This window comes from Glycine soja, chromosome 19 (genome assembly GCF_004193775.1).
Source record: "Glycine soja cultivar W05 chromosome 19, ASM419377v2, whole genome shotgun sequence".
Classification (NCBI taxonomy): domain Eukaryota; kingdom Viridiplantae; phylum Streptophyta; class Magnoliopsida; order Fabales; family Fabaceae; genus Glycine; species Glycine soja.
In genome coordinates, this window is record NC_041020.1 from 3,580,585 (window position 1) to 3,605,798 (window position 25,214).

Below are 25,214 nucleotides of genomic sequence, written 5' to 3' on the forward strand. Positions count from 1 at the left end.
TTGTTCGTGAATATATTATATGTCTGTCATAACACTTTGAATTGTAATTCCATTAACGAGTCTTATCAGACAAAGTTCCATTTTTGTAATTTGAACCATATTACTAGACTATATGATTATTTGTCATTTGCTAAAATATACAAGTTAATTTTTTTTATATATTCTTAAATATTAGTAATATTTAACATTTAAAAAATCTCAAATATTACTATAAACGGTTTCTTTATGTTGCAATATTACATAACCAAGACAAGTGTTAGATGTTTGTTATTATATCACCTCCGCTAAAGTATATTGATTTTAAATGTCTACTTTTTAAATGAATATTGATGTTTATATTTATTTATCTCTCTTTATTGTGCAACCTCTCTTTCATTACTAGAACAACATCATCCAACAATCTACAATAACATTGAATTTGTTTTTATTCTTACTTTATGTTACTTTTTCTAAACATAACTTAAACATTATAATCATACAAATAAACATTTTTATTGAACTTTCCTCATTTCAAATAGGAGTATGAGGGCATCCACACGGGCAAAAATCTAGTTTGTATAAAAACCCAACTCACACGAAAACTAGCCGTTACAACAGACTCTGACTCTCTCTCTCAAGATTCCTCTCCGCGCAAAGAATCTTCATTTCTGTTTCGCTTCCAACACTCCAAATTCCATTTCATTTTCATCTCTCTCTGTATCTGATGCTCAGAACAAATTTCGATTCCGAAAATGGCACTAGCAAGTACCAACACTGATCAATCCACAATCACCACTCCTTCAAAGAAACCCTCAAAAAACTCCGAGAATCTGAACCCTAACGTGCCTCATCATCGAAGCCCTTCTTCAAAGTCCCCTGCTTTGCGATCCTCCAAGCCAAACAACAGCAACCCAATTGCGCAATCGCCGCAGAACAGGATCCGGCAGAGGAAGTTCGTGGTGGCAAAGAAGAAAAATCAGAAGGGTACCCAAAACGACGCCGTTTCGTGCAAGTGCAAACACAATGGTGGCGCCAAGTGTGTTTGTGTAGCTTTCCAGACTCTGAGGGCTTCTCAGGAAGAGTTTTTCCTCAAAGAAAAGAAGGATTGTGATTATGATTTTGAAGAAGAAAGAGAAGAAGAAGCAAAAGCTGTGAATGCTATTGAAATCTATGGAACAAAAAGTGAAACAGTGCAAGGAGAAGAAGAAAAAGAAGAAGGAGGTTCCACAGTGAAACGAAGGAGGGAGAGAGATAGGTTGTTGGAAGAGGCAAGGAATAGTGTTCCTGAAAATGGGTTTGGGAGGGTTATGCATTTGGTGAAAGCCTTTGAGAAGCTTCTCACTATACCTAAGAGTTCAAAGGAGAAAGATCACAAGGAGGAGCATGATCATGAGCATGAAGAGCAAAAGAATAAGAGCCAGGTGATGAAATGGGCATTGCCAGGGTTGCAATTTCAACAACATCCTAAGCCTAAGACACTTGAAGCTACTACTGATGATGCTTCTGTTTCGGGTTCTTCTTCATTTTGTTGTACTTCTGATTTGGTTTTGACATCCAAGAACCTTGGTATTGGTCAAGGGATTTCAGTTTCTTCATCTTGGGATTGTAACCGTGCAAGGTTTGACTTTTGGTTCTATTTGATTAGGTTAAGGAATAAGGACAAAACTTAGAAGTAGTTCCTTAGGTGCTTGTGATTAGATTAAGGACAAAACTTAGATGTGGTTCCTTAGGATACTTTTGATGCACAGTATTATGATTAGATTTTTAAGGATAAAACTTCTCCAATCAAAATTATAGTTTCATTTTAGTAATCCTCATAATAAAAGTTTGCATTAAAGGTCAGCATATATAGATTCTTGAGGTAAAACTTCAATTCTGATCGTAGGGTAGCACTAAACACGCCTATGGAACTGTATCTAAGTTTTGTCTTGGATTAATGTCTGCACTCACTTTTCTTTATTTGTCTGTCATTTGTTATTATGTTGGTTTTTGTTGATTTGTGTGTTGTTGTGTTTGTTGGGGCTGCAGTGTATCTAGTAGGACTTCTGGGGGTAGAAGGAGCAGGAGAAATGTAAGGCTTTAGATGCTGTTTTTATTATATGATTTAAGTGCTAATGAAGAATGGTTAATGATTCACTAATGGGATTTTGAGTTTTGATGATTGGATTCTTCAGAGCTCGGAGTCATCTGGGACTTTTGGAGGGAGGAGGTGGAAGCAGAAGGAGAAGCTAAAAGTCACTAGGCAAAAACCATTTAAGTTAAGAACAGAGGTAGTTTATGAGAAATGATTGGTTTTTTAAGTAGTTTTTTGTTTTTAATTTTTCATTGACTTTGGAGTTTGGAGAGTAACATTTTTTTATGGAGTGACAATAATACTGTAGCAAAGGGGAAAGTTGAAAGAGGAAGAATTTGTGAAGAAAGTACAAGAGATGATGACTGAAGAAGAGAAGATGAGGATACCAATTGCTCAGGGGCTTCCATGGACAACAGATGAACCTGAGGTGAGGTCATTTTTTAAGTCCTTTGCTTGGGGTCCATATGACAGATTTGGCCTCATGTTTTCTTAGCTTAATATCACTCATTTGGTGTCACTTGTTACAGTGCTAGTCATGTTTACTTGCTAATTGTAATGAATTACTTGGCTCTTAATATCACTCTTTTGGTGCCACTTGTTACAGTGCTTGTTAAAACCTACAGTTAAAGAAAGCACAAGGCCTATTGACCTAAAGCTTCATAGTGATATTCGGGCAATTGATCGTGCTGAATTTGACCAACAGGTGCCTCTTTCATCCATTTCTTCCTTTCTCCTTCTTTTTATTAGCTAGTATTTTATTTAGCTTTATACATTATAAAGTGTAATCTTTTGTGGTTGTACATACCACTACTATGTCTTTCATAATTTTAACTGCCAAATTCAATTGAGCTTCTGATATCTTTCATTTGGGGAAAAATACACGATTGTTGAAAACGCAACCAAATACTTTCATTTGATGGATGTGTAATTGTGTAGGTGGCAGAAAAAATGAACTTCATAGAACAACTCAAGTTGGAAAAGGAAAGACAACAAAAGGTGCACTATCTTTACCTTTCTAAAACATATTTCCATGACAAATGACATGCTCTGAGTTAAACATTAATGTCTTGTACTTCTCTCCCTTGTGTAGTTAGAAGAAGAAGAAGAAATCAGGAGGTTGAGGAAGGAACTCATTCCAAAAGCTCAACCAATGCCTTATTTTGACAGACCATTTGTCCCAAGGAGGTAATGGTTGACAAATTTAATAATCTTTTAACTGTTTCTTTTTGCAAGGTGGTCTGTCTCATTTGTTCCATTGTTCTCTTTAGAACATGTCTCACTAACATGGTATTATTATTCTCTCTGTTTACAAGGTCAATGAAGCATCCCACTATACCTAGAGAACCCAAGTTCCACATGCCCCAACATAAGAAGATCAAGTGTTTGGTCATGGAATGACATGTCCTATCTCAACATAAGAAATCAATGAATGCTTCATTTCTCCATCATTCTCTCCACAATATAATTATAAAAATGCAAATTAATGGTAGTGTATTGAGATATTATAAAAAAATACAAACTAATGTGTTCCAAACAAGTTCAAATTAATGATGACTAATTATGTTTTTAGTTCTCAAATTTTTTCGAGTCTTTTACTTTTAGTCTGACAAAAAATTGACCGGTCTTGATTTCTAAACTTTTTGTCCATCCATGTTTCAGTTCTTGCAGTGTTAAATGAGTATGTGGCACTAATTTTATTATTTTTCTAGTTACATTTTATGGCAGTTAATTTTATGGGGGTTAAAAACATGTAAAATCAAATTGAGATATTGAAAACATATTTATCAATAATATATTTATTGATGCTTTCTTTTGTTATTATTAATTATTAATATTGTGTTGGATTAACACTATAAAATGATATATGTATAATTATAAAGATTAGCAAAAGATTACATACGATAACCTAACAATAAAACTCCTTCCCCTCAAATAAAAAACAACAACAGCAAAACTCCCGTAAAAACTTTTTACCTTGTCGGTTTATATAATCTTTTTTCTCAAAAAATATTGCATAACAAATTATTTATAATTAATTAGTCATCCACTGTCAATGTTATAAACTAATAATCTAATATAACTAAAAAATGGGAATTCATAATGACATACTATAATTGTTAACACTGAAATGTGATTTAGGCAAGAATACTTTTATACAAAAACAAGAAAAAGTAACATCAGTATAATACATAGTTTGACATAGAAACTGCAAAAAAAAAAAAAAAAAAAACATGCTTTTTGCTTTCAATTTTTGGTTTTTTAGATCAATTTGCCAATTTAAAATAGTTTTATTTGCTTTTGAACATCCCTAGTACCCACATGCTGTTCTTACTATGGCTTTTCTCCAATAGTTTTCTTAAAAGGACAGAGCAATAGAGAGAACGAAAAACCTTGCTGAAAAGGGCCAATCCGTAAATCATAGAATATGCCTCATCACTTCAATGACATGTTTGATCAACCAGCAACCACAATTCCTACCTGGCAAATTTTTTTTGAAGCACAAGTATGTCCTTAAGAGTTTATGCAATATATAGATGGATTCAATCTCAATCTAAATGAAGTGACTCTTCAAAGGATTCAACAGGGAAGTATTCGGTCTCTTCTTCTTACAGGATAATCAGATATGGTTAGTGGTTTGGAAAGCTACAATTTGGACCATTTGGAACTCGAGGAATGCTATCGTTTTTAAGGATGAAACAGCTAGTGTTGAAGAAATGGTAGATATGACCAAAATGAGAGCGTGGACGTGGATTAACGTGTTAAAACATTGTTAATATTACACAAAATCAATAGTTATCCTTAATCATCTACTTACCCACATTATGAATATTAATTCACTAGAATTTCTGCACAAAATCCACTCAACAGAAGTCATATTTTAACTACAAGTTTTCAAACATCATAAACATGAATTTTAGCCTCTTCAAATCAGGAAAGGTCATGCATCTTTATTTTTTTGGCAACGCTGGTGATTAATCATCCAATATCAAATGAATTAATCATCCAATATCAAGAAAAATTAACATAATATAAGATACAGTTTTAGTTAGATTAATTCAGTTTTCACAACCAATATCCATATTAAACGACCCAAAAAGACGATTTTTTGTGCTTGATCAGCTTTTGGATTTTTACGGTTTTGTATATAGTTTTAAAACAGTTAGATTTGCTTTTGAAAAACCCACCCACATTCTGTTCCTGTTGAGCATTATTTTTTTTATTGGATAACAATATTTAATCTCAGTACTTTCAGTAAAAAATTGGTACTAATTCTCATACTTTAACTTTTGATCAATTTAGTTCCCCTTTTATAAAGTTCGGAGACTAAATTGATCAAAGTTGAGATTCGGAAACTAAAATCAAGTTTCACTAAAAGTACAAAAACTGAACATATTTTATCCGTATTCCATTGCTTTTCTACACTGGTTTTCTTAAAAGGCCAGTGTAATAGAGGGATCGAAAAAAGCGTAACGAAAAAATCCTTGCTAAGAAAGGGCAAGCATCACTATAATTCATATCATTCAATATATAATGGTGATTGGAGAAGATATAATGCATTGAGAACTTAAATCAAAACCTTAATGACCAAAACTCCAAACTAGAATAAAGGTTAAACATTTAACAAAAATACAAATTGTAAAATTCTCAGCAAACAATACTTAATTTTTCCTTGATGCCATCTACTAATAAGCAAACATAAATCCTAGAATGCATCATCAGTTCTCAAAGAGATGTTCGATCAGGCAGCAACCACAATCCGCCCAGCAACTTGGTCAAGATCCCTTCGACCACTAGAAGTGATTTTCCTACCTCTGCAATTAAAATAAAAGTCACAGAAAGCTTTGAGTACTATAAGTATAGAATAAACTACAATGTGGTTAACAAATACTGAAAGAAACAATGAAATAAAAAAAATCAATTGAGTCTCAAAGGTCTTCTGAATCGATCTCAAAGTGAAGTTGAAACACCTAGCAATTGCTCCATTAGCATTTTTGGCATTTAAGAATTAAGAGCACAACACAACTTACCCTTTTGTATCAATCTCAACAATGCTCATGTTTTGCAACTGTTGCAGAATGTGTCTGGCAATTGCACCGCTGCTCTTGCAGAAATGTGGGGGACGGCTTCCATTTCTTTTGCTTCCACCATAGATCCTCTGGAAAGCACCAACACCAAGACCACCTCTCAAATAGATCTTTCTTGCCATTGAGGCTGTAACCAAGGTTGAACACCATTAATCTAACAGTAAATACAACAAAAACATTTACCAACATAATAGTGTAGAATATGGCAAACTTGCACTTAGTGAAGTGTACTCACCAGCCCTAATGTAGTACCAGTCAGGATCATATGGAGCCAACTCCTTAAATTTTGCTGTTTTTACAATATCGGTCCACTCAGGAAGCTCCATCTGTTGAATAACCACACACAAATCAACTGTTAGAAGGGAAACTATAAGCTTCAAGATTCAAATGCCTATAAACTTAGTCACTTCACTTAAGTTAACACATAAATTTGTTACACACAACAATGATAGACAATAAGGAGAAGGCAACAAAAATGAAGTTAGCTCACAATTAAGATCAAAGTAGTTTTTAAAAAAATATAATTTATAAGTGAAATTAAAAAAAAAAAACATGTTTGTAATCCAAACAGACCACCCTTGAACATGCATCCTGCATGCAAAAAAGTGTGTTTCACAGTCAAGATTTTTTTACAAATCAGAAGAAAGTGTTGAACATCTGAATGCATGAGCCTAAAGAGACCCACGACAATATCCAAGCTCAATTTTTTTATCGGCAACGTACAGCACTGAAATCGCTATTGAGTAGGCAATACAGAGACTCTAATTTGTTGCCTTTATATTCACAACAGAAGAAACAAGGCAACACAACTTATCTTCAAATTAAGAAGCCCAAAAAACAAATAACAGACACCATTCTGGACCATGGAATGAAAAATCAACGCCATCACATACCTTTTTCCATACACCACTATACACCAAACTGTTTTCACTCTTAAATGAACCCCAGATATAAAACATTAACTCCCCCAATTTCCTATCAACAAAACAACACACTGATTAATATTCAAGGTTTTAAAAAATGCTCTGTGACCACAACTGAACCCACACCATCATGGTTTTCGAGATCTCCACTATCTCAATTGCAGCCACATTTGAAAACAAACTTGCAACCACAGTTTTAAACATACTAATATTACATCCAAAACAATAGTTAACCTAAAGCATCTACTTACCCTAATTGAGAATATTAATTCACCAGAATATCTGCACAACAATGGATTCATACAACACAAAGCCGGGTAGTAACCAGTAACTATGATTTTTCACTCATCATAAACATAAGCCAAGCAAAAACAAATTACTATCATTACTAATAGTTATAGGAACGAGTAACCCAAACACTCAACAAAAACAAAACGCAAAGCAACACAAACAACGACAACGACCCAGATGAACATGAACACTGAAAAAAGAAGAAAAAGTGGAAATTTGAGAGACCCAGAAAGAGAAAACGATGAAAGAGGTGGAAAAATTGAACCTTGCCGGAACGCTTGAGGTGGGAAGCATAAGCCTTCACGAAATCGTGAGGCGAAACATCCTTCACGGTCCTCGCAGTTGCCATTGATGAATCAAAGAGAAAACTGGTTATCTCGGAAACTCAATTTCTCTCTCCGCAGTGCGTAGGCGAAAGGGCATCGACAACTTTGCTCAGGGTTCTTATATAAATCGATCTCAGAATTAGGGTTTTCGCTTATTTTTGGGTCATGCCCGACCCGGTTCTAAGTCCATTGGGCTTCACTTTAAACTTATGTGCCCATTCTTCTGCTCAATTTTCCTTATTTCATTTCTTGTTTTTGTTTTATGATTGGCGAAATTCCTTCTTTTCTGAGTATTCTTTTTGTGAATATACACAAAATAAAATATTTATTTTACGCTATATTTAGCACACCAATTTAGCTAGCTTCTAGGTATAATTTTCTCTACAAACTTGTTACTTTCTCTTTAAAGAAAAATCTTATAATAATAATGTAAAACATGACAAATCACATTACAACACAAACTACGTACATATTCTTACTTACCCAAACAACTAAATAAGTAGAAATGAAAATGACTCATTTGTTGTATTTTGCACAATCCTAATTTGAAAATCATATATGTATTTGTGTTTCTAATATTTCATTCAGAATTTAACGTCTTTAAATCAAGAAAGGTCATACACTTTTATGTTTTCAGCATCATTGGTTGATCTGTTTTTGTTTTTGTTTAGATATTATTCCTTCTATTTTATTTATTTATTTACTTTTTAAAAATGTTTTTATTTATGTATTTAATAATTTAAGGTGATATTACTGAAAGAAAAAGATAATGAAACCACATTGTGGTGGTCCTTGTTGGGTACTTAGAAGTTCATGGCTAAGATGAAGTTCTTCACAATCTTTCAGTGAGCTAGCCAGCTAGGACTCTTTTGAAGTGCTTAATGCACAACAAGAACAAGAGAAAGTTACAGGACTTATATGTAATTTGTGAAAATTTTATATGCTTTATTTTTATTTTGGAAAGCATCTTGTATGAAATTAATCAAATGTCATTTTTTAATAATAATAAAACGTTATATTGTTTCTAATATGTTTTTTATTATTGATTAAAAATTATGCAAATTATAAGTCTCATTTTTTTATATATAACGTATAAGTCTCATTTCTTATACTAGTATAATAATCTGAGTCATGCACGTGCCTTAAATTTATAATTTATAAATTCTTATATATTTATTATAATTTTAACATATTTATAATGTTTTTATTTTAAATATATATGTTTGTCTGTCTAACCATGTGTGTATGTGTGTGTACATGAGTGTGTGCATGCTTACAATCAGGGCAGGTTCAAAATTATCTTATTATGGGGGAAAAAAAATACTAGTAACAGTATTTTCAAAGAAAATATATTACCTTTCATAAAGAAAAATATATTAATTTTAAGTTTTTACAAAATACACAATTTCATGGTAAAAAAATTCAAATTATTTAAGCTTCTAGAAATTACAATTGGGAACCAACAATGATTGATACAAGTGATATTGTAATAGCAATTTGTGTTTCTTAATCCAGTGATCCATAGTTTGAGTCCTTCTTAATCTTAGGGTATAAAATAAATCATATTATTACAATATGTATGTTTGAATAGTTGGTTCTTGAACATAATTACATAATTTTTATTTTTCATGAATTTTACCCCAATATATCAATTTAGAATATTTTATTTCTTATATTTTTAAGAATTTTGTGAATTTTATCTTCCACCATCTGTCCATTAATAAGAGAAAAAGGCTAGAGGGAAAAATTTTGCTAAAAAAACAGAAAGTTAGAAGTAAAGTTCGCCCAAAAGTAAACAAAAAAAATTAGGTGCAAAATATTTCAAAAAAGAAAAATTTGGGATAAAAAGTAAAATTATGTTATGATTAAAATGATGAAAGATAAAATTCATAAGTTTTTTAAAATATAAGGAATAAAACACCAAATTAATTTGTTGGGTATCAAAAATTAACAAATGAAAAATAAAACTAAAATTTATAAACTATAAAATCACAATCCAGTTCAAAAGTTTGAATAGTTGGTTGTTGAACATAATTACATAATTCTGTCAACAATCTTATTACTATATCATATGTATGTACTATATTCTGTTTAACGAAAATCTTATAATAATAATAATATAGAAAGTGACTAACCACATTACTACTCAAATTGTATACATGTACCCATACTTGATGAAACAACTAAACACAAATACGAAACTAATTATGTCTCCTTTGTTATTGTCTCCGTAATTGTAATTTGAAAATCATATTCATACTTGTGTTTTTAATGTTTCATTCAGAATTTAGTCTCTTCAAACCAGGAAAGATCATGCATCTTTATGCATTCAGAATTTAGTCTTCTCAAATTAGAACATCAGGCAAACTCATGCACTTTTATGCATTCTGGATTTAGTCTCTTCTTCAAATTAGGAAAGATCATACACCTTTATATTTTTCGACATCACTAGTTGATATGTTTTTGTTACTGTTTAGATATTATATTTCTTCTATTTCGTCATTGAGTCTCACTTGTAATTTTATAATTTTATATAAATTTTAACCAACAAATAATATAAAAAAAGTTATTACTATTATTATTTTCTAAACTATATTTATGCTTATTACATCATTATACATCATGCACAAAATTAGGTTCATGTAAGACACTAGGTGATTGAGGGAATGGCCTCAGCCCTTCAACTTTTTTAGGGCCTCAGTAATTTTATACATTTTTTAATAAAGTATTTTTTTTATTAATTTGAATTATTAAATATAAATTCTGTTATAGTGTAATATATTATATACTTATATTTTTATCAATAAAACCACTTGTAAGTATTATTATAAATAATTTAAGTGTAATTTTATTATTTAGTTAGGAATTACATTATATCGAAAGATTATTTTTTCTTAAAGATACATTATTTCTAAAATATTATTAATAGCACTTGTAACTATAACTATTGTTGAAAAAAAATTAAAACTAAAATTATTTAAATCTTATATAACGTTACCTTTGTCAAAAAAAAAAAAAAAACAGGTTGATTGAATTTGTCGTTTTAAATATTTTGATGAATATAGAAAAAATAAATTAAAATTTAATTGTAAATTTTGCTTAAGCGTAATCATTTGGTCCTGAACAAAATATTTCCTGGTGCAGGTTATAATTAAGTCAAAAGTGTACTCTTCTTTTGTATATACCAATGATGATACTATTATCATATTGGTAAAGTCAAGACCTACTAAATCGGCCACAATAATAGCAAAAGCAGTGGCCATAGATCGATCGGTGCACTTGGATGCTCTTTTGATCGTTGATCTCGGTAGCCGAAGACACCAACGTTGTGCACACTTGGCTCTCGAGGCTTCAAAATAAAAATAAAAATCAAACATGTCTCCAGACAAATGCAAAATCAGTGACCACAAGCCATAAAAACATGCATTTTTTGTTGTTGTTTGTTGCAAGTTAGTTAAAACTGTGTCACATTGATGGTTAATGCACCACTTGCATCGTAATCATCGAAGCCACACTTGTAAAAATCTAAACTAAAAGTCTAAAACCAAACCACTGTGTTCCAATTCTTCTTTGTATTCTCCATTCACCCTCATTGCGTTTTTTTACCCTTTTTCGGTGTCTTCTCAGATTCCTCACACGCACACTCTCTTCGATCTCAACGCCTCTTTGGCTTATATTCTCACCGACCCACATTGCCATTCTCACCATTCTTTGCAGATCAAGCACCCCTTTGGGAAGAGAAGAAGGAAAGTCTAGTTTTTTTGGTTCGTGGGGTTGGTTTTGCAAATGGCCTCCTTCTCGGTCCCATGCCCCAAGTGTCCTACAACTTCTTCTTCGTCTTCTCTCCCTTTGGGGTTGAATTCTCAAAAGGTCTCATTTCAAAGTGGGTTGATCTTGAAGCCTTCTCTTTCATTCGGATCTTTGTCTGCTGAATCTGCTGCATCAAGGATTCAGGTATGAGTTTTGATAAGAGAAAGAGAGAGAGAGAGTTCTTTTGCCTATGAGTCCCTGTTTGTTTGTTTGTTTTTTTTTTTTTATCTGCAAATGTTAATTGTTAGTATTGTTAGTTTTTACTAATAGGAGGGATCAAAGGCAATACCTTTCCCTCTTTTCCTTCTTTCTTAACCACTCAATCAGCCTTATATCGCTGAGTTCCCGTTTGTTGTGATTCAAATTTTGAGCATCTAAAGTTTTAAGTGTGTTTGGGTGAATATTTGCAAAAATTGCTTTTGAAGTGACATGATTTATGTATGTTTGGACGTTTTTATGTTTATTTTAAAAGCAAGTTAGTAGTAAAACTTAACTTAATATAGTTTTTTTTTATCCAAAACAAAAACTATTTAAAGTTTCAATCCCGAATAGGGAACATTTACTGAAAACCACGTTAGTTGATATTTAAATGTAATTCTAGATCATCTCACGTGAATCCAAATGTTAGGAACAAAAGACTAAGCTACTCTATGTTAAGCTACACTAAACTGATACTTGATAATTCTTCTCTGTCCATTCTATTTCCTTTAGTACTTATTTATACATGACTGGTGGTTGTCTGTTAGTGGAAATCATATAACAATAATATTCTTCTAACAGAATTGCACTACTAACTGCATAACAGAATTGCTATAACAGATTCTGTTATGACCTATGGTGCTGTAATCAGTGTTGCTTCTTCCTATCATCTGTTACTAAGGATACACATTAGTAATCCACAGAAAGCATAGTATTTCTTCTCTGATTACTTCAGTAATGTTACAGTTTTTGTTCAATTAATTTATTTTAGTAATAAAGAGTGATAGTGATACCTTTATCAAGATTCCCTTCAGAATTTCTAAATGTTCTGAAAGAATGAGCATGTTGAATATTTACAGTAATATACAAGCATGTATATCTTGAAGCCTGGTAAATATCATAGTTTAGGATGCTTATTAGTTTTGTATGATGCTCATAATAATCCTTCCACATTTTATTTTCCGACATGGGGACGGGGACTACAACTGAAGTTTTTCAGCATGAGCTCACTTACAGAAGTTCAATATATTCACAGCTATTTGATGGATTTGAAGCACAACTGCAACTAAAAGTTCAAATTGTTGAGCTTGTAATCTTAAACATTAGGTTTCGATGAGTTTAAAGTTGAAGAAATTATAACATGTCAATTGCAACTATTTCAGTTCATAGATGGCTCATCATTCACTGGATAAATAATAAATGTGTCAAATGCTTTGCGGATATAAATTATTTTTCTTGATTAATTAATTATTCCATTGCTATTTGTTGTCTCTTGCAGTGCCTTAACAGGAAGCAATTTTCTGTTCTGAAGGTCAGTATGCATCGAGTTATTTTGTTTTCCTGTTTTTTTGGTTAGCAGAGTTCACATTGAGTTTTATTCTGCTGTTCAAATGTGTTCTTCATTAGATTAACAAAAATTGTCACAAGTTACCCTGCTTTGTACACTGTAGGCTACTAAAGTTGAAAATTCCAACTCTGCCCCTGTAACGGTCAATGGACCTACTGTTGCTTCATCAAAAGAAAACCAAGTGCATAATGGAAAACTCTCTGATACTACTATCCCAGATGAAGCTTCAATTATTGCATTCATGTCTCAAGTTTCAGACCTTGTAAAGTAAGATTAACCAGCTTTCACTTTACATGCAATCACTTGTTTTTTTTTTTTTTTTTTTTAATTATTATGTCTATGTTAGCCTGTTGGGGCATGCATTGTTTACATAGTTTTTCTTTTAATATCATTTCCTTGGTCAGACTTGTGGATTCGAGAGATATTGTGGAACTTCAACTTAAGCAATCAGACTGTGAGCTCATGATAAGAAAAAAAGAAGCATTGCAGCCTCCACCAATTATAGCCCCAGCACCACCACCAATGCACTATGCCACTTTTCCTTCTCCGTCTTCGCCGCTACCAGCAGAAGCTGCTCCTGCTAGCTCTGCACCTCCAAAAGCAGCTCCTGCCTTGCCTTCCCCCGGAAAAGCAAGCACATCTTCTCACCCACCACTGAAATGTCCAATGGCAGGAACCTTCTATAGGAGTCCAGCACCTGGTGAACCTGCATTTGTCAAGGTATGTAAACATAGTAACATACATGGTTTAAATAGCACTCTTCTTTTTCTGCTGAGGTGTCAATTTGCAAAGGATAATTTGTGAAACTAAATTATTGCCATGTTCACCAAGCTAATCAATGAAGAGACTAATTGTTTTGCCTTTGCTTCAGGTGGGAGATAAAGTGAAGAAAGGCCAGGTTATTTGCATTATCGAGGCTATGAAACTGATGAATGAAATTGAGGTATGTGTATTTTTTTTCCTGTCTGTTTGTTCTTGTGTATTATTACATTTATTTTTCTCCTTTTACTTATCTTGTTTGCGTTCCCATATACTTGGGATATTTGTCCCATTGTATAGATTATCCTCCCATATGGTACTATACAGAAATCTTTAATACAAGGATCTGGCAGTTAAAAATCTAAAAGCACAGAACTGGTAAAGCTGTTAAAAGACTGTTTCTGTTTCTGTATTGCTATATGTTTCGGCTGCATTTGCACGCTAAGTACAAAGTTTACGCGGGGAGTGGTATGAAGGGATTAGGAAGTAAGTAAATTATGTGGTAGTGGAGAACATGGGAATACTTTTGTGTTAGGAGATGAATAAAATGAAGGAGAGACATTCAGAGTGAGTTATGTGGTATATTTTATCAATATCTGGGAGGAAACAGGACCCTCTAACAGCCTGTTGGACTCAAATTTTTCTACTGTAGTATAAAGGTTCTCCTTCTGAACCAATTTCTATTAGGCTAAAACCAAATCGACTAATTGCTTGGTTACCTTTCATTGCTTGGTGGCAGGCTGATCAGTCAGGAACAATAGCTGAGGTATTAGCTGAGGATGGGAAACCAGTCAGTGTAGACATGGTATTCTCTCTCTCCCTCTCTTTCTTTGTGTACGTGCATGTTTGTCTACAAAGTGCAAACTACATTCTTGGTTTCTCTAATTGATATACTTGTGCTTCATGCAGCCTCTTTTTGTAATAGTTCCATGAGTACCGGAAGGGACCTTACTTCAAAGTTGATATGAAATCTCCCTAGCTTGTTGGATAGCAGCATGGTATTTGATGTCAGATTTTCTGTTCAGAAATTTCTTGAGTGATAATGTTTGTCTCATTTTAAGAAATCCTTGTCTTCTTTAGCCCCCACCCCTCCTCTTAATTTATCGAGATATTTTGGACATAAAAGTCCCCAGCATATCAGAATGAATATTGGACATTTCAGTTCTAAGCAGATTTGACATTTGTAGTAGTATTTATGTTTTCTGTTTATGTTTTCTGATTGCCCCCTCTTTCTTGTATGAACATGCTTGCTGGATGTTACATTATCACAGTAATATATTATATACATCTTTGTGGCCAAAAAGATTATTTATCTTCAAAATAATTTTCTCACTTTAATGAACATTAGGCCCATTTTTTGGGTTGTGGCATCCCAACTCACCATTGTGTTCGGAGCAGTTCATGAACTGAAATGGATTCATTTCAAAATAAATTGTTTAGAATTTGAGTTCTTGTTGAATTGAACCATAACTTCGAAATCACGGTGGTGATATTGACTACTGATTAATATTGCTTTATCTTGGATGGGATAAGATAAATTTGTTCAGATATAATTGAACTCATATTACATGTTGCTTGTGAGATCTGCTCGCATACACTGGGGCTAGTTGCAAAAGAAATTTACCAAAGAACAACAATGATGCAAAAGATCTTTAGAATTCTCATAATTAAGATCAACGAAATGGTTTTTGAACTTCAAATAAACAATATACAGATCTAGTTTCATGTGTAATTAAAATTCTAGCAAAGACAACATCTGAATGTGACTAAGTGCTGGAGAAGAGCACTATTAGTCTTGAAAATGAAAGCATAGTTGAGAAAATTCAAAAACCTCCCATAATTAGTAATGCTCCTTCCCCGGTATGGATATTTTTTTAAAAAATAAATTAAAGATGCCACTGGAAAATTGTATCTCTATAAAACATCAACTCATTGCATCATCAGAAGATATGAGGAAATATAAGGAAGATATAAAATTGGCGTGATGGTTAAAGGAAAGAGGGGTTGTGGGTTCAAATTTTTCATTAACAAAAAAACTGATAAACTAATATCTAACATTTGCTGATAAAAAAAGAAAATCGTCGCCACCAGACAAACTTGGGATTTTGCATTTGGTTAGCTATCTTTATCTTTTTTCTAACATGGCTGGGACTGAGAATAGATTAGTCTTTGCAGAGATTTTTGGATGAACATGGAATAAATCTTCTTCTGAGAAAAGTGTTTCCATCATCAATTCCACAACAAGAAACACTCAGTACAAAGTTCAAGCTAATTAAATTAACCGTTAATCAAATATGTTACATGTTAAAACTTGGCACATCATTTATTTCCCTTTCTCTTGGATTTCAAGCCCTTTATTTCAATTACTTCCTATAGTTTTTAGAATGGATCGATGTTACTGCAAGCTAGAGAATTCTAGTTCTAGCATATATATATATATATATATATATATATATTAACATAAGTTCTTGTTGTGTGTAACCAAACTAGAACGTGAAACAAGGCTCTACCTTTTTGGTTGAGATTTTTTAACCAATGTAATTAAATAAAATAAAAAAGTGTGATATTATCATTCATATCCCAGTCAGCCCACTCATTAAAAATATGGTTGGAATTATCCTCCTATTTTTTATAATATATAATTATAGAATTATTTAGGTATTTAATTGTTAATTAACTTCAGTTAAAATTGAATTGGTTTGAGATTTTTAAGAGATGACATTAGGCTAGGATAAAGTGGAGGTCCAGCCCATTAATATTCCAGAAATTTTTTAAGAGTATTAATATTAATTTATTATATAATTTTTTATCAAAAAATATAATTTTCTCTAATACTTGTAAATTTTTATGATTTTTCTACGTCCAGAGATTCCTGTTTAGACCTTTCTAGAGAATATTTTTTTAGAAAACTCCTAAATTTATATTTTATTATTTAAAATATTATTTTAAATTTAAAACATTTTTCACATCATATTGACTACTTTTACAAATTTTTATTTTAATGGGTTTCTATATAAGAGAGGTGTTATATCCTCCAAAATGAATACCGACAAGTTGGTAGTAATGGTACTGGAATCCGTGATAGTAACGAAAGAAAAAATATACTCCCAAATGAATATGCCGAATGATGCCCGACTAAATAAAAATTAGACTTTATTCTGAACCAGTTGCGTCCTTAGAGATAAATACAAGTCTGATGGTTTTGATTTGCCTTACGGATCAATTTGATCGGTAAGTCTTTTACGAATCAAGTTGATCCATGTTGTTCCGTAAAAGGCTTACGAATCAAGTTGATCCGTAAGCCTTTTATAGAACAATACAGATTAACTTGATTTGTAGAAGCCTTACAAATCAACTTGATTCGTAAAAGGCTTATGGATCAAGTTGATCCGTATGCTTAATATCAACATACGGATCAACTTGATCCGTATCAACCTTACGAATCAACTTGATTCGTACGATTTACGGACCACCCTCACGCACACCCTTCACAAATGCAAAAAAAAAAAAATACAAGGACAATTTTGGTATTTTCAAAAAATGATGGGTGCACCTAGCAACACCCATGACAAATCTAGCTCATAACTTTAGCATAGGTTTACACATGTTTTGCAAAACCCGCTTGTGAGGATGTCTTTATTGTTGTTGCGAGATGCTATGAGCCTTCCAATTGCTCCTAGTATTCTTGGACTTTAGCCCTTCTTAATACAAAAAATAATAATAAAAATTGACGTGTTAACAATTTTACAACAAGTTGTTTATTTAATTTACCATCTATATACTATCTAATAAAAGAGAAGTACCTGGAAAAGGCTGTTGTGCCCTTATCTAGAATTGTGACACATCATTTTTTTCGGTTTTTTGGTTATTTTGCCCCTTTATTTTTTTGGACCTTTTTTTTTCTGTTGCCCCCCTCACATGTCGTGTTGCATGTGCAGTTTCGAACATATGTCACTCTCTGATTGGTGGATTTCAACTCCCTATTTAATTTCACTTAATAATCGGAACTCTCCTCTCTCTCCCCGTTCCTCCGCCACGTTTCTCTTTCTCTTCCTGAATCTTCTCCACGTTACTCTCCCTTCCTCAATCTTCTCTTTCTCTTCCTCAATCTTCTCCACATTACTCTCTATTCCTCAATCTTCTCTTTCTCCGTCTTTCTCTTTCTCTTCCTTAATCTTCTCCTCTTTTTCTTTTATCTTTTATCTTTCTATTTTTGAATCTTTTCCTTCAAATCTCTTTGAAGTTTTCGTGGTTCTCTTAATCATGGAGATGAAACGTGTCTCCGAATTTCCTCACACTTATATGGATCGTCGCCCAAGAAAGAGAGTTCCCAAGGTAACTTTTTTATCCTAAAATCTCATATGTGATATTTCTTCTTCTTCTTTTTCTTGCGTTTTTGTTTTTTCAGGTTGTAGATCTGGTGAAATTTGTGTACATTGGTTATGTTTGTTTCAGGTAACATGTCTTTTTGCCTCGCAAGGTTGAAGTGATGATTTTTTATGTTTTGTTTGATGCATCTGTTAGGTTTTTCCCTTTTAATTTATAATTTCCCTAAATTTTCTTTACTGGATTTCTTGATGTTTTTCATATGAGAAATCAAATGGCTTTCCTTCATCTTCTGTTTTCTTTAATGTTTTGTTTTTCGACTAAGAAACCAAACCACGAGGTTTTGAATTCATGTTTTTGACTTCCGTTTCCAATTTCTAGAAAGTCTTCTTTGGAGGTTTCATTTTTTTTTTTTCCATTTTCACTGCAGCTTGGTAGCTAATTTTTTATTTTATTTTTTGCTGCGGCAGGTATTATGTTCCAAGACATTACTACTCTATTGCTTGATCCCAGAGCATTTAAGGACACAATAGATTTGTTCGTTGAGCAGTACAAGGGCAAAAACATCTATGTTGTTGCAGGTAAAAAAAAAATACAAAAAGGAAAAAAACTATTACTGTTGCTGGTTTTTTCTAGCATAACAATAAAAAGGATATGAACATTATTTATTGTTAAACCTTTTACTTCTTTTGTTTGGTGCTTTGTATCAGGTTATTTTCTTCTTCAGTCATATTCCCTTAGCTCTTCACTTTCTCTTTGCTTCCTTTTGCAACTCAATGTGTGACTCTTTACGCCTGTTATGCATGATTGTGTTTAGTTTCTTATTTATTGTTATGTAACTTTTTTTCAACTGCAATTCTTTTTTTTGTCTGTTATGTATGTTTAGTTCTTTATTTCATGTTTTGTGCCTCTTTGGTATATCTTTTTCCTACCTGTTTAGTCCTTTATTTGGTGCTTTTTGCTTCTTTGTTGACTTTCCTGCTTTGTTTTTCTGTCCATTTTTTTTTCCTTTTCATTTTAACTTTTGTGATTCTATGACAAAGTTTCTTGATGGTTTTTTTTTCTAATTTTCTTACTTTCTTTCTTTTCTTATCCCGCAACTTCTAAAGGACTACATGTTTGATAAGACTTCTTTAGCTTAACTCCTTTTTTTAAAAAATTATTCCATTTTAATTTTGTTGTACGGTGATTTTTGAGGTATGAAATTTATTTTCTTGTGATAACTTTTTGACTGTGTGGTTGCTAGATTGTCACTATGAACTATATCAATTTTAAATCAAAACATGTAATCTAGAAAAGCATTCTGTTTTGTGCTAGATCTTCTGAATTTATCTAAATTTATTATTTAAAATTGTGAAAAAGTTTAATTTTAAACTAATTGTGGGTTTTATATAATTACTTTCGTTTAAAATCATTTAGTTTCATTACTTTAGGTGTTTTTTATTTAGGTGGACAATTTTTAATGCATGGGATGGTCATTGCTAATATCTTTTTCCAGGGAATAAATATCAGTTGATTATATATGTAAGATTAACATGGTGGGTTTTTTCTTTAAATGTTTACACTCTTAGTTTTATTGTGGTATCTGTACTTGCATAATAGAATACCTATTGTTGAACTTCACAATTTATGTGTCAAACTATTCTTACTTTTATGTCTTACTGTGGTAATTTGTATATCTTATAAGTAGGTACTTAGTGACTGATTATTACCAGTTATGTTTAATCCTTTTGCTGATGCAATTTTTGTCTTTGAATCAGTTTAAAAAATAGACAAAAAAAAACCATATTGTTTATATTTGTAGTATGCTCGGGTTTTAAGGGAGAAAGGAATACAGGTTAAGGTCATTGTGTTTCCAAATGATGTTCATGGAATTGAAAGGTAAACAAATCTTAGATAAATATCTCTCTTCCGGCTAATCAGAATTGTAATAAATAATAAAGTTTGGTTATAGCTTTTGTTGAGGCCACAATCCGACTTTGAAAGCTACCTTAACATTGTCATGTGGTTCAACAAGTATTGCAAATGACCAGCATTCCTTGACTACTGATTGAATCATTTGACTCCCTTAATATTAATGTTATTGGGACAGAGTGCATTTTGTATTTGAAAAAAAAAGGGAACAGACTATATTTGTCATTGTTATCTTCATTTTTTAATAAAAAAGTTGGTTCATTGAAAGACGTATTTTAGCTTTGGGTTATGAAAAAGACAAGACATTTTGATAACTTAAATATAATAAAATTCTCATTATTTATAGTTAATTTTCTTTGGCATTGTGTGAACCGAGAATTGATTATTTTTTATGTTGATCTTCCAACTTCATTAACATTGGATGTCGAGAGCAAGAGGCTCAACATTGGTTTAATACTATTATGGTTTAATTACCAAATTTATGTTGCCGGCCAACATATAATAACATTTTGTCTAAAGACCAAACTTTTATATTTTATAGTAACTAATTACTGTCAGGTATTTACTTTAATATTATTTTTTTTTCTTCACATTTTCTCTTTCATAAAATCCATTGAAACAACTTTACACACGAATGTATGTGATCGATTAAAAAATTAAGTTAGATTTATACAGAAAGAGAGACTGATGCATAGCTACCATTTTGAATTATTATCATTATATCTAAGATATTTAAAAGGAAGGAATAGTGTATATCAGTGGTTAAAGAATGGTAGAAGAAAAATGAAAGCAAACAAGGAAAAGAAATCATGATTCAACACTCCTAATTGATATTTTTATAAGTTCAGTTTAAAAAAATTAATTTAAACTACAAATGTAAATTACACTATGCATTTTCAGTAAAAATAAAAGAATTAGTTTTATATCTTTTAAAATGAATAAAAACTTACACATACATGAAGTTGCACGCAAATGCCGGATATGCAATTAATTAAATTTTCATAATTTTTCATCGTATAATTAAATTGGAACCACAATGCGATTATTATAATTTGATTTATCAATAAGTGAAAATCTAAAATATATTACACAGACAATCCTCATACATTATATTAACTCGCTTAATTATTTAAAAAATATTACATATGTATTCTTATAAGAAAGGTCATTCTAATGTTTAAAAACCAACAAATATCATTATTATCAACCAATTAGAAACCATTATTAGTAACATTACCAATTATCATATTCACAGGTATAAACACATCTATGCAGCCAATCTTTCAAACCCTTTTAGATTAAGCTAAAGAAAGAAGCTTACAACCTCAAAAATCAACGCATAAATCAAAATTAAATTTTAAAAAAGTGACTAAATCACATACCTGTTGGCAAGACCATTGACAACCACTTAATTCACTACGAAAGAGAGAACCCAGAAAATATTATTATTATTATTATTATTATTTAGGCTCTGTTCTTCTATAATTTCTTCGTTTGTTTTCTAATCACAAAATAAATAAAGAAGATTGCGGAAGAAAACTTGGGAATTATTGATAACTCCCTAAAAGGTTTACTTTTTATTTTTTTTGGTAACTTGAAATCGTTTGCAGTTTGAAGCCGAGAAAATATGTTCTGTGTTCTCTCTTTTGTAGTGAATGAAGTTGCTGAGCTTGGTACCAGTTTCTCGCGGACAACGATGTTAGCCATGGAGATTAAACTTTACTACATGATTTATGATAAAATTTGGGAGATTGTCATTAGAAAACAAAAAAAAAAAAAACTAGAAAGATAGTGATACCAACTGAATTTTATTTGTATTTTCTTAATTTTACAAACAATGTTTTGTAGTTTGAACACCTATTTTACTATAAGTATTAAGCCTTTTTTTGCTTCAACCCTGCATTTTCTTTTAAACCAATGTTTTGTGGGTTTTAAAACAATGTCTTGTTAATTTAGAATTTTTTTTTTCTTTCTGATTTTCCCGCTCGCAAGGTGATCCACGAAAAAACATCCAGCCGATAAGTTTCTTTCTTTGTGCTTTGCTTTATGCATGTTTATTATTATTATGATTATTATTATTTTGATGGAAGGTTTAAGCTATTTGAGAGGTACTTCAACTTCAAATTTCATGCTATTCTGTTATGGATTTATCTCTTCTTTTTTCATTCTTATTAATTCGTGTTTCATTTTCTTCTTTACAATTACAGTCATGTTATTCTCATTTTTTCGTCATTCGCTTTTGTGATCTCTTCTCTCCACCATCAATAGGTCAGGGCAACCACGAGATTTGAAGATGTTAGTGTTCCTCTCATTTTTAACTTGAATTTTTTTTAAAAAAAATTTCCATGCTCTGTTACACTCCCTGCGTATTGATCTGCAATTGCCTAATTTCTGTTTGTTGTAAACATTTATATTATAAATGTTAAAATTATTTTTATTATTTGTTCAATTCTTTGATTTTGAAATAGGTAGCGACAATTCCTAGAAAGAGAAAGAGCCAAGAAGATAACAAGCTCTGCTAAAAACAACATTTATATTATTATTATTATTATTATTATTATTATTATTATTATTATTATTATGGAGGCTATGTTCTTCTATAGTTTCTTAGTTTATTTGGTATACAGTTGAGGTTAATTTCATTGCCATTGTCTTGAATTTTGGTCATTTTATTGCTCGGTACACAGGCAAAAAAATGACAACATTCTTCAAATATGCCGTGAGGTAATGTTACCACAAGATCCTTCAAACAATAAAAAAATATAGGTACAAACAATCAAACTATACCAAGGCTAATTGTAGTCTTTTTTTTTTGTGTATCTATGGCTGGTGAATATAAATTATAAGAAATTGAAAGAAAAATTAGATCATGACTCCACTTGGTGTCTCAGTCAGTTTCCAGGTATGCTTGAAGTATTGACCTTTCCTTTCATCTTCTCCTTGACCTCCTTAATCTACAAATTATTGCATTCGTGTCAAGGCAAATCCGGTATTTTACCTTTGGTTGAGGGTTATCAGAAACTTTGCAATGCATCAACGTTAGAAACTTCAAGAAAATTTTAAAAATGTAGATTTAGGTCTAATTTAGTAAAATATCAGTTTGTAAATTAAGATTTATCTTTTACTTATATATTTTATTTTAATAATGTTTGGTTTTATTCTTAGGAGGAGGAAAATAGACCAAGTGACCTGCAGTCTCACCCACCAAAATTCGCCTCTCTCTCCCTCCTCTGATTATACATTAATTTGAATTTAGCAATTTTTCTATTGAGACGATAAAATATATTATCAATTTTTATGTTGAGATGATAAAATATAGAAAAATAATGTGTGGAGGGGCCGTAAATACCAAGTCCCATGCTCTCGCTGTCTGGATTAATGGAGGCGTGCCCCCAGTTTCCCTTTCCTCTATGTTCTCCAAGTATAATGTATCCTGCATTAAATTTGATGATGATGACTGATAAAGTTTGAATGAATATTAGGTGAAGGGGAAGAAGATTTTAAAATGCTTTGCAAAATGAATATTGAAATGGATGTAAGTCTAAATATTTTAATGTGGTTTCTGTCGTTGGTAAGATGGTTTATTGCCTCTAGCTAGATTTGGATGACGTAATGTTTATATATATTAAGAAACTGAAAGGAAACTATTTCTATTCGAGACTTTTCTGTTAAAAAGGAATACTCATAATAAATATGTGAATTATTATTATTATTATTATTATTATGAAAGATGTAGTTGTACTGTGATTGATTTGACTTTAGCATATTTTTCTTCTGCACTTGCCGAGGAGACTACACCAACTTTGGAAGGCAAGTTTAGCTTTTGAGGGAAGTTTCTCACAAATGAATACACTTCATCTCTTTCTTTGCACTATTTCTCGAAGACCAAACCTCTTTCTCCTACTCCACTTCTTTTTCATTGTTGTTTCATCTCTCTCTTTGCACTAAAACATGATTAGCAAGTTCTTTTTCTACTCGACTTTTTCTTTCAAAATGATTTTACATCAATTTTTTAAAAAAAGGCAATTTCAAGGCGTGTTTGATTGTGTTTTTGTTTTTTTAATCTATTTTATACAATAATTTTAAAAATAGAGATGTTTTTATTTTTTTTAGTTTTTTAGTCACCATAACATTGCATTAGTATAAAATATTAATCAATTTTATTAATAACTAATTTTTTATAAAGACATATATTTATTACTACTAAATAAGTTATTTATACTAATACAACTTAGTTTTATTTATTAATATTATCTTATTTATATATACTAATAATATTAACTATTAAATACTAAAAAACAATAAATATATAATAACACTAAAATAAATATAATATTATAAAAAAATAACTTATAATTCTAATACTATATCTTTTCCTAAAATAAATACTATAAATAATAACTTTGTTTTACATCCATTTTTTGCACCATTTTTTTCCTGTTGTCCCAGCCACATGTGACTCCCTGATTGACGGATTTCTAACTCCCCATTTAATTTCACTTAATTCCCTTGTTGCCTCTCCCACATGTCTCGCTGTCCAGGCTTCTCCAGTCATGTCGATGTGGACGTGTAACACACTTTCTCCCATGTCCGAAAACCCTTTTTTTTTTATTATCGTTTACCTATTCCTTCTTCAAAAGCGTGTTCTTCCTTCTCCAAAACCAGAATGAAACTTCTCTCTCTAAAAAGCGCAGTTTCAACTTTCTCTCTCATCGCTTTGTCGGAATCTCGCCACCTCCGTCGCCGGAAAGGTGAGGCTCGGAGCTCGCGAGTCGTGACGCCGTCCTCAGGAGAACCTAATGCAGCCTTTTAAACAAATAATCACACAACCATCAGAATCACAAAAACAAAAATGTTCATGCACAACATGTACATCATATAAAATGAAAATTAATAATAATAATAATTATTATTATTATCATTATAATAATAATTATTATAATAAAAAATAATAATAATGATAATAATAATAATAACAACAACAACAACAATAAAATTAAATAGAATTCTAATCCAGCTTTTTGCAACAAACTTTCTAACAAAAGAGATGTACCTGTGCCCATACCTGAAATGATTTATTATTATTATTATTATTATTATTATTATTATTATTATTATTATTATTATTATGTATGCTCTAGCTGAAGGCTCTTTTTTATGTTGTAATGTCGGAAGTGAACA

The 25,214-nt window shown here is 31.5% G+C and overlaps 3 protein-coding genes across 3 annotated transcripts; 2 read left to right on the plus strand and 1 right to left on the minus strand.

Annotated features, from left to right (window-relative positions):
* Nucleotides 1–572: 572 nt before the first annotated feature.
* Nucleotides 573–3,631, plus strand: LOC114399457. Its single transcript, XM_028361654.1, has 8 exons — nt 573–1,597; nt 2,008–2,050; nt 2,154–2,249; nt 2,361–2,480; nt 2,658–2,756; nt 2,990–3,049; nt 3,144–3,238; nt 3,367–3,631. The coding sequence occupies exons 1-8, from the start codon at nt 732–734 to the stop codon at nt 3,449–3,451; spliced, it is 1,464 nt and encodes a 487-aa protein (XP_028217455.1). The 5' UTR covers nt 573–731; the 3' UTR covers nt 3,452–3,631.
* A 1,920-nt stretch (nt 3,632–5,551) lies between these two features.
* Nucleotides 5,552–7,786, minus strand: LOC114398157 (40S ribosomal protein S19-1). Its single transcript, XM_028360316.1, has 4 exons — nt 7,618–7,786; nt 6,374–6,464; nt 6,082–6,265; nt 5,552–5,865 (listed from the first exon to the last, which is right to left on the minus strand). Exons 1-4 carry the CDS (start codon nt 7,699–7,701, stop codon nt 5,793–5,795), a joined length of 432 nt encoding a protein of 143 aa, XP_028216117.1. The 5' UTR covers nt 7,702–7,786; the 3' UTR covers nt 5,552–5,792.
* A 3,127-nt stretch (nt 7,787–10,913) lies between these two features.
* On the plus strand, nt 10,914–15,096 carry LOC114400768 (biotin carboxyl carrier protein of acetyl-CoA carboxylase 2, chloroplastic-like). Its single transcript, XM_028363397.1, has 7 exons — nt 10,914–11,632; nt 12,966–12,998; nt 13,138–13,301; nt 13,439–13,754; nt 13,906–13,977; nt 14,533–14,598; nt 14,703–15,096. The coding sequence occupies exons 1-7, from the start codon at nt 11,465–11,467 to the stop codon at nt 14,724–14,726; spliced, it is 843 nt and encodes a 280-aa protein (XP_028219198.1). The 5' UTR covers nt 10,914–11,464; the 3' UTR covers nt 14,727–15,096.
* Nucleotides 15,097–25,214: the final 10,118 nt, after the last annotated feature.

What these genes read in the sequence shown, in the direction of transcription:
- LOC114400768 (XM_028363397.1), top strand. Translation starts at nt 11,465, where the DNA reads ATGGCCTCCTTCTCGGTCCCATGCCCCAAGTGTCCTACAACTTCTTCT. An exon ending in AGCAATTTTCTGTTCTGAAG is followed by an intron (nt 12,999 to 13,137) that starts GTCAGTATGCAT and finishes TGTACACTGTAG; the next exon opens with GCTACTAAAGTTGAAAATTC. An exon ending in GTGAACCTGCATTTGTCAAG is followed by an intron (nt 13,755 to 13,905) that starts GTATGTAAACAT and finishes CCTTTGCTTCAG; the next exon opens with GTGGGAGATAAAGTGAAGAA.
- LOC114398157 (XM_028360316.1), bottom strand. Translation starts at nt 7,701, where the DNA reads ATGGCAACTGCGAGGACCGTGAAGGATGTTTCGCCTCACGATTTCGTG. An exon ending in ACCTCAAGCGTTCCGGCAAG is followed by an intron (nt 6,465 to 7,617) that starts GTTCAATTTTTC and finishes GTTATTCAACAG; the next exon opens with ATGGAGCTTCCTGAGTGGAC. An exon ending in GTTGAGATTGATACAAAAGG is followed by an intron (nt 5,866 to 6,081) that starts GTAAGTTGTGTT and finishes TTTTAATTGCAG; the next exon opens with AGGTAGGAAAATCACTTCTA.
- LOC114399457 (XM_028361654.1), top strand. Translation starts at nt 732, where the DNA reads ATGGCACTAGCAAGTACCAACACTGATCAATCCACAATCACCACTCCT. An exon ending in CATTTAAGTTAAGAACAGAG is followed by an intron (nt 2,250 to 2,360) that starts GTAGTTTATGAG and finishes ATAATACTGTAG; the next exon opens with CAAAGGGGAAAGTTGAAAGA. An exon ending in AAAAGGAAAGACAACAAAAG is followed by an intron (nt 3,050 to 3,143) that starts GTGCACTATCTT and finishes TCCCTTGTGTAG; the next exon opens with TTAGAAGAAGAAGAAGAAAT.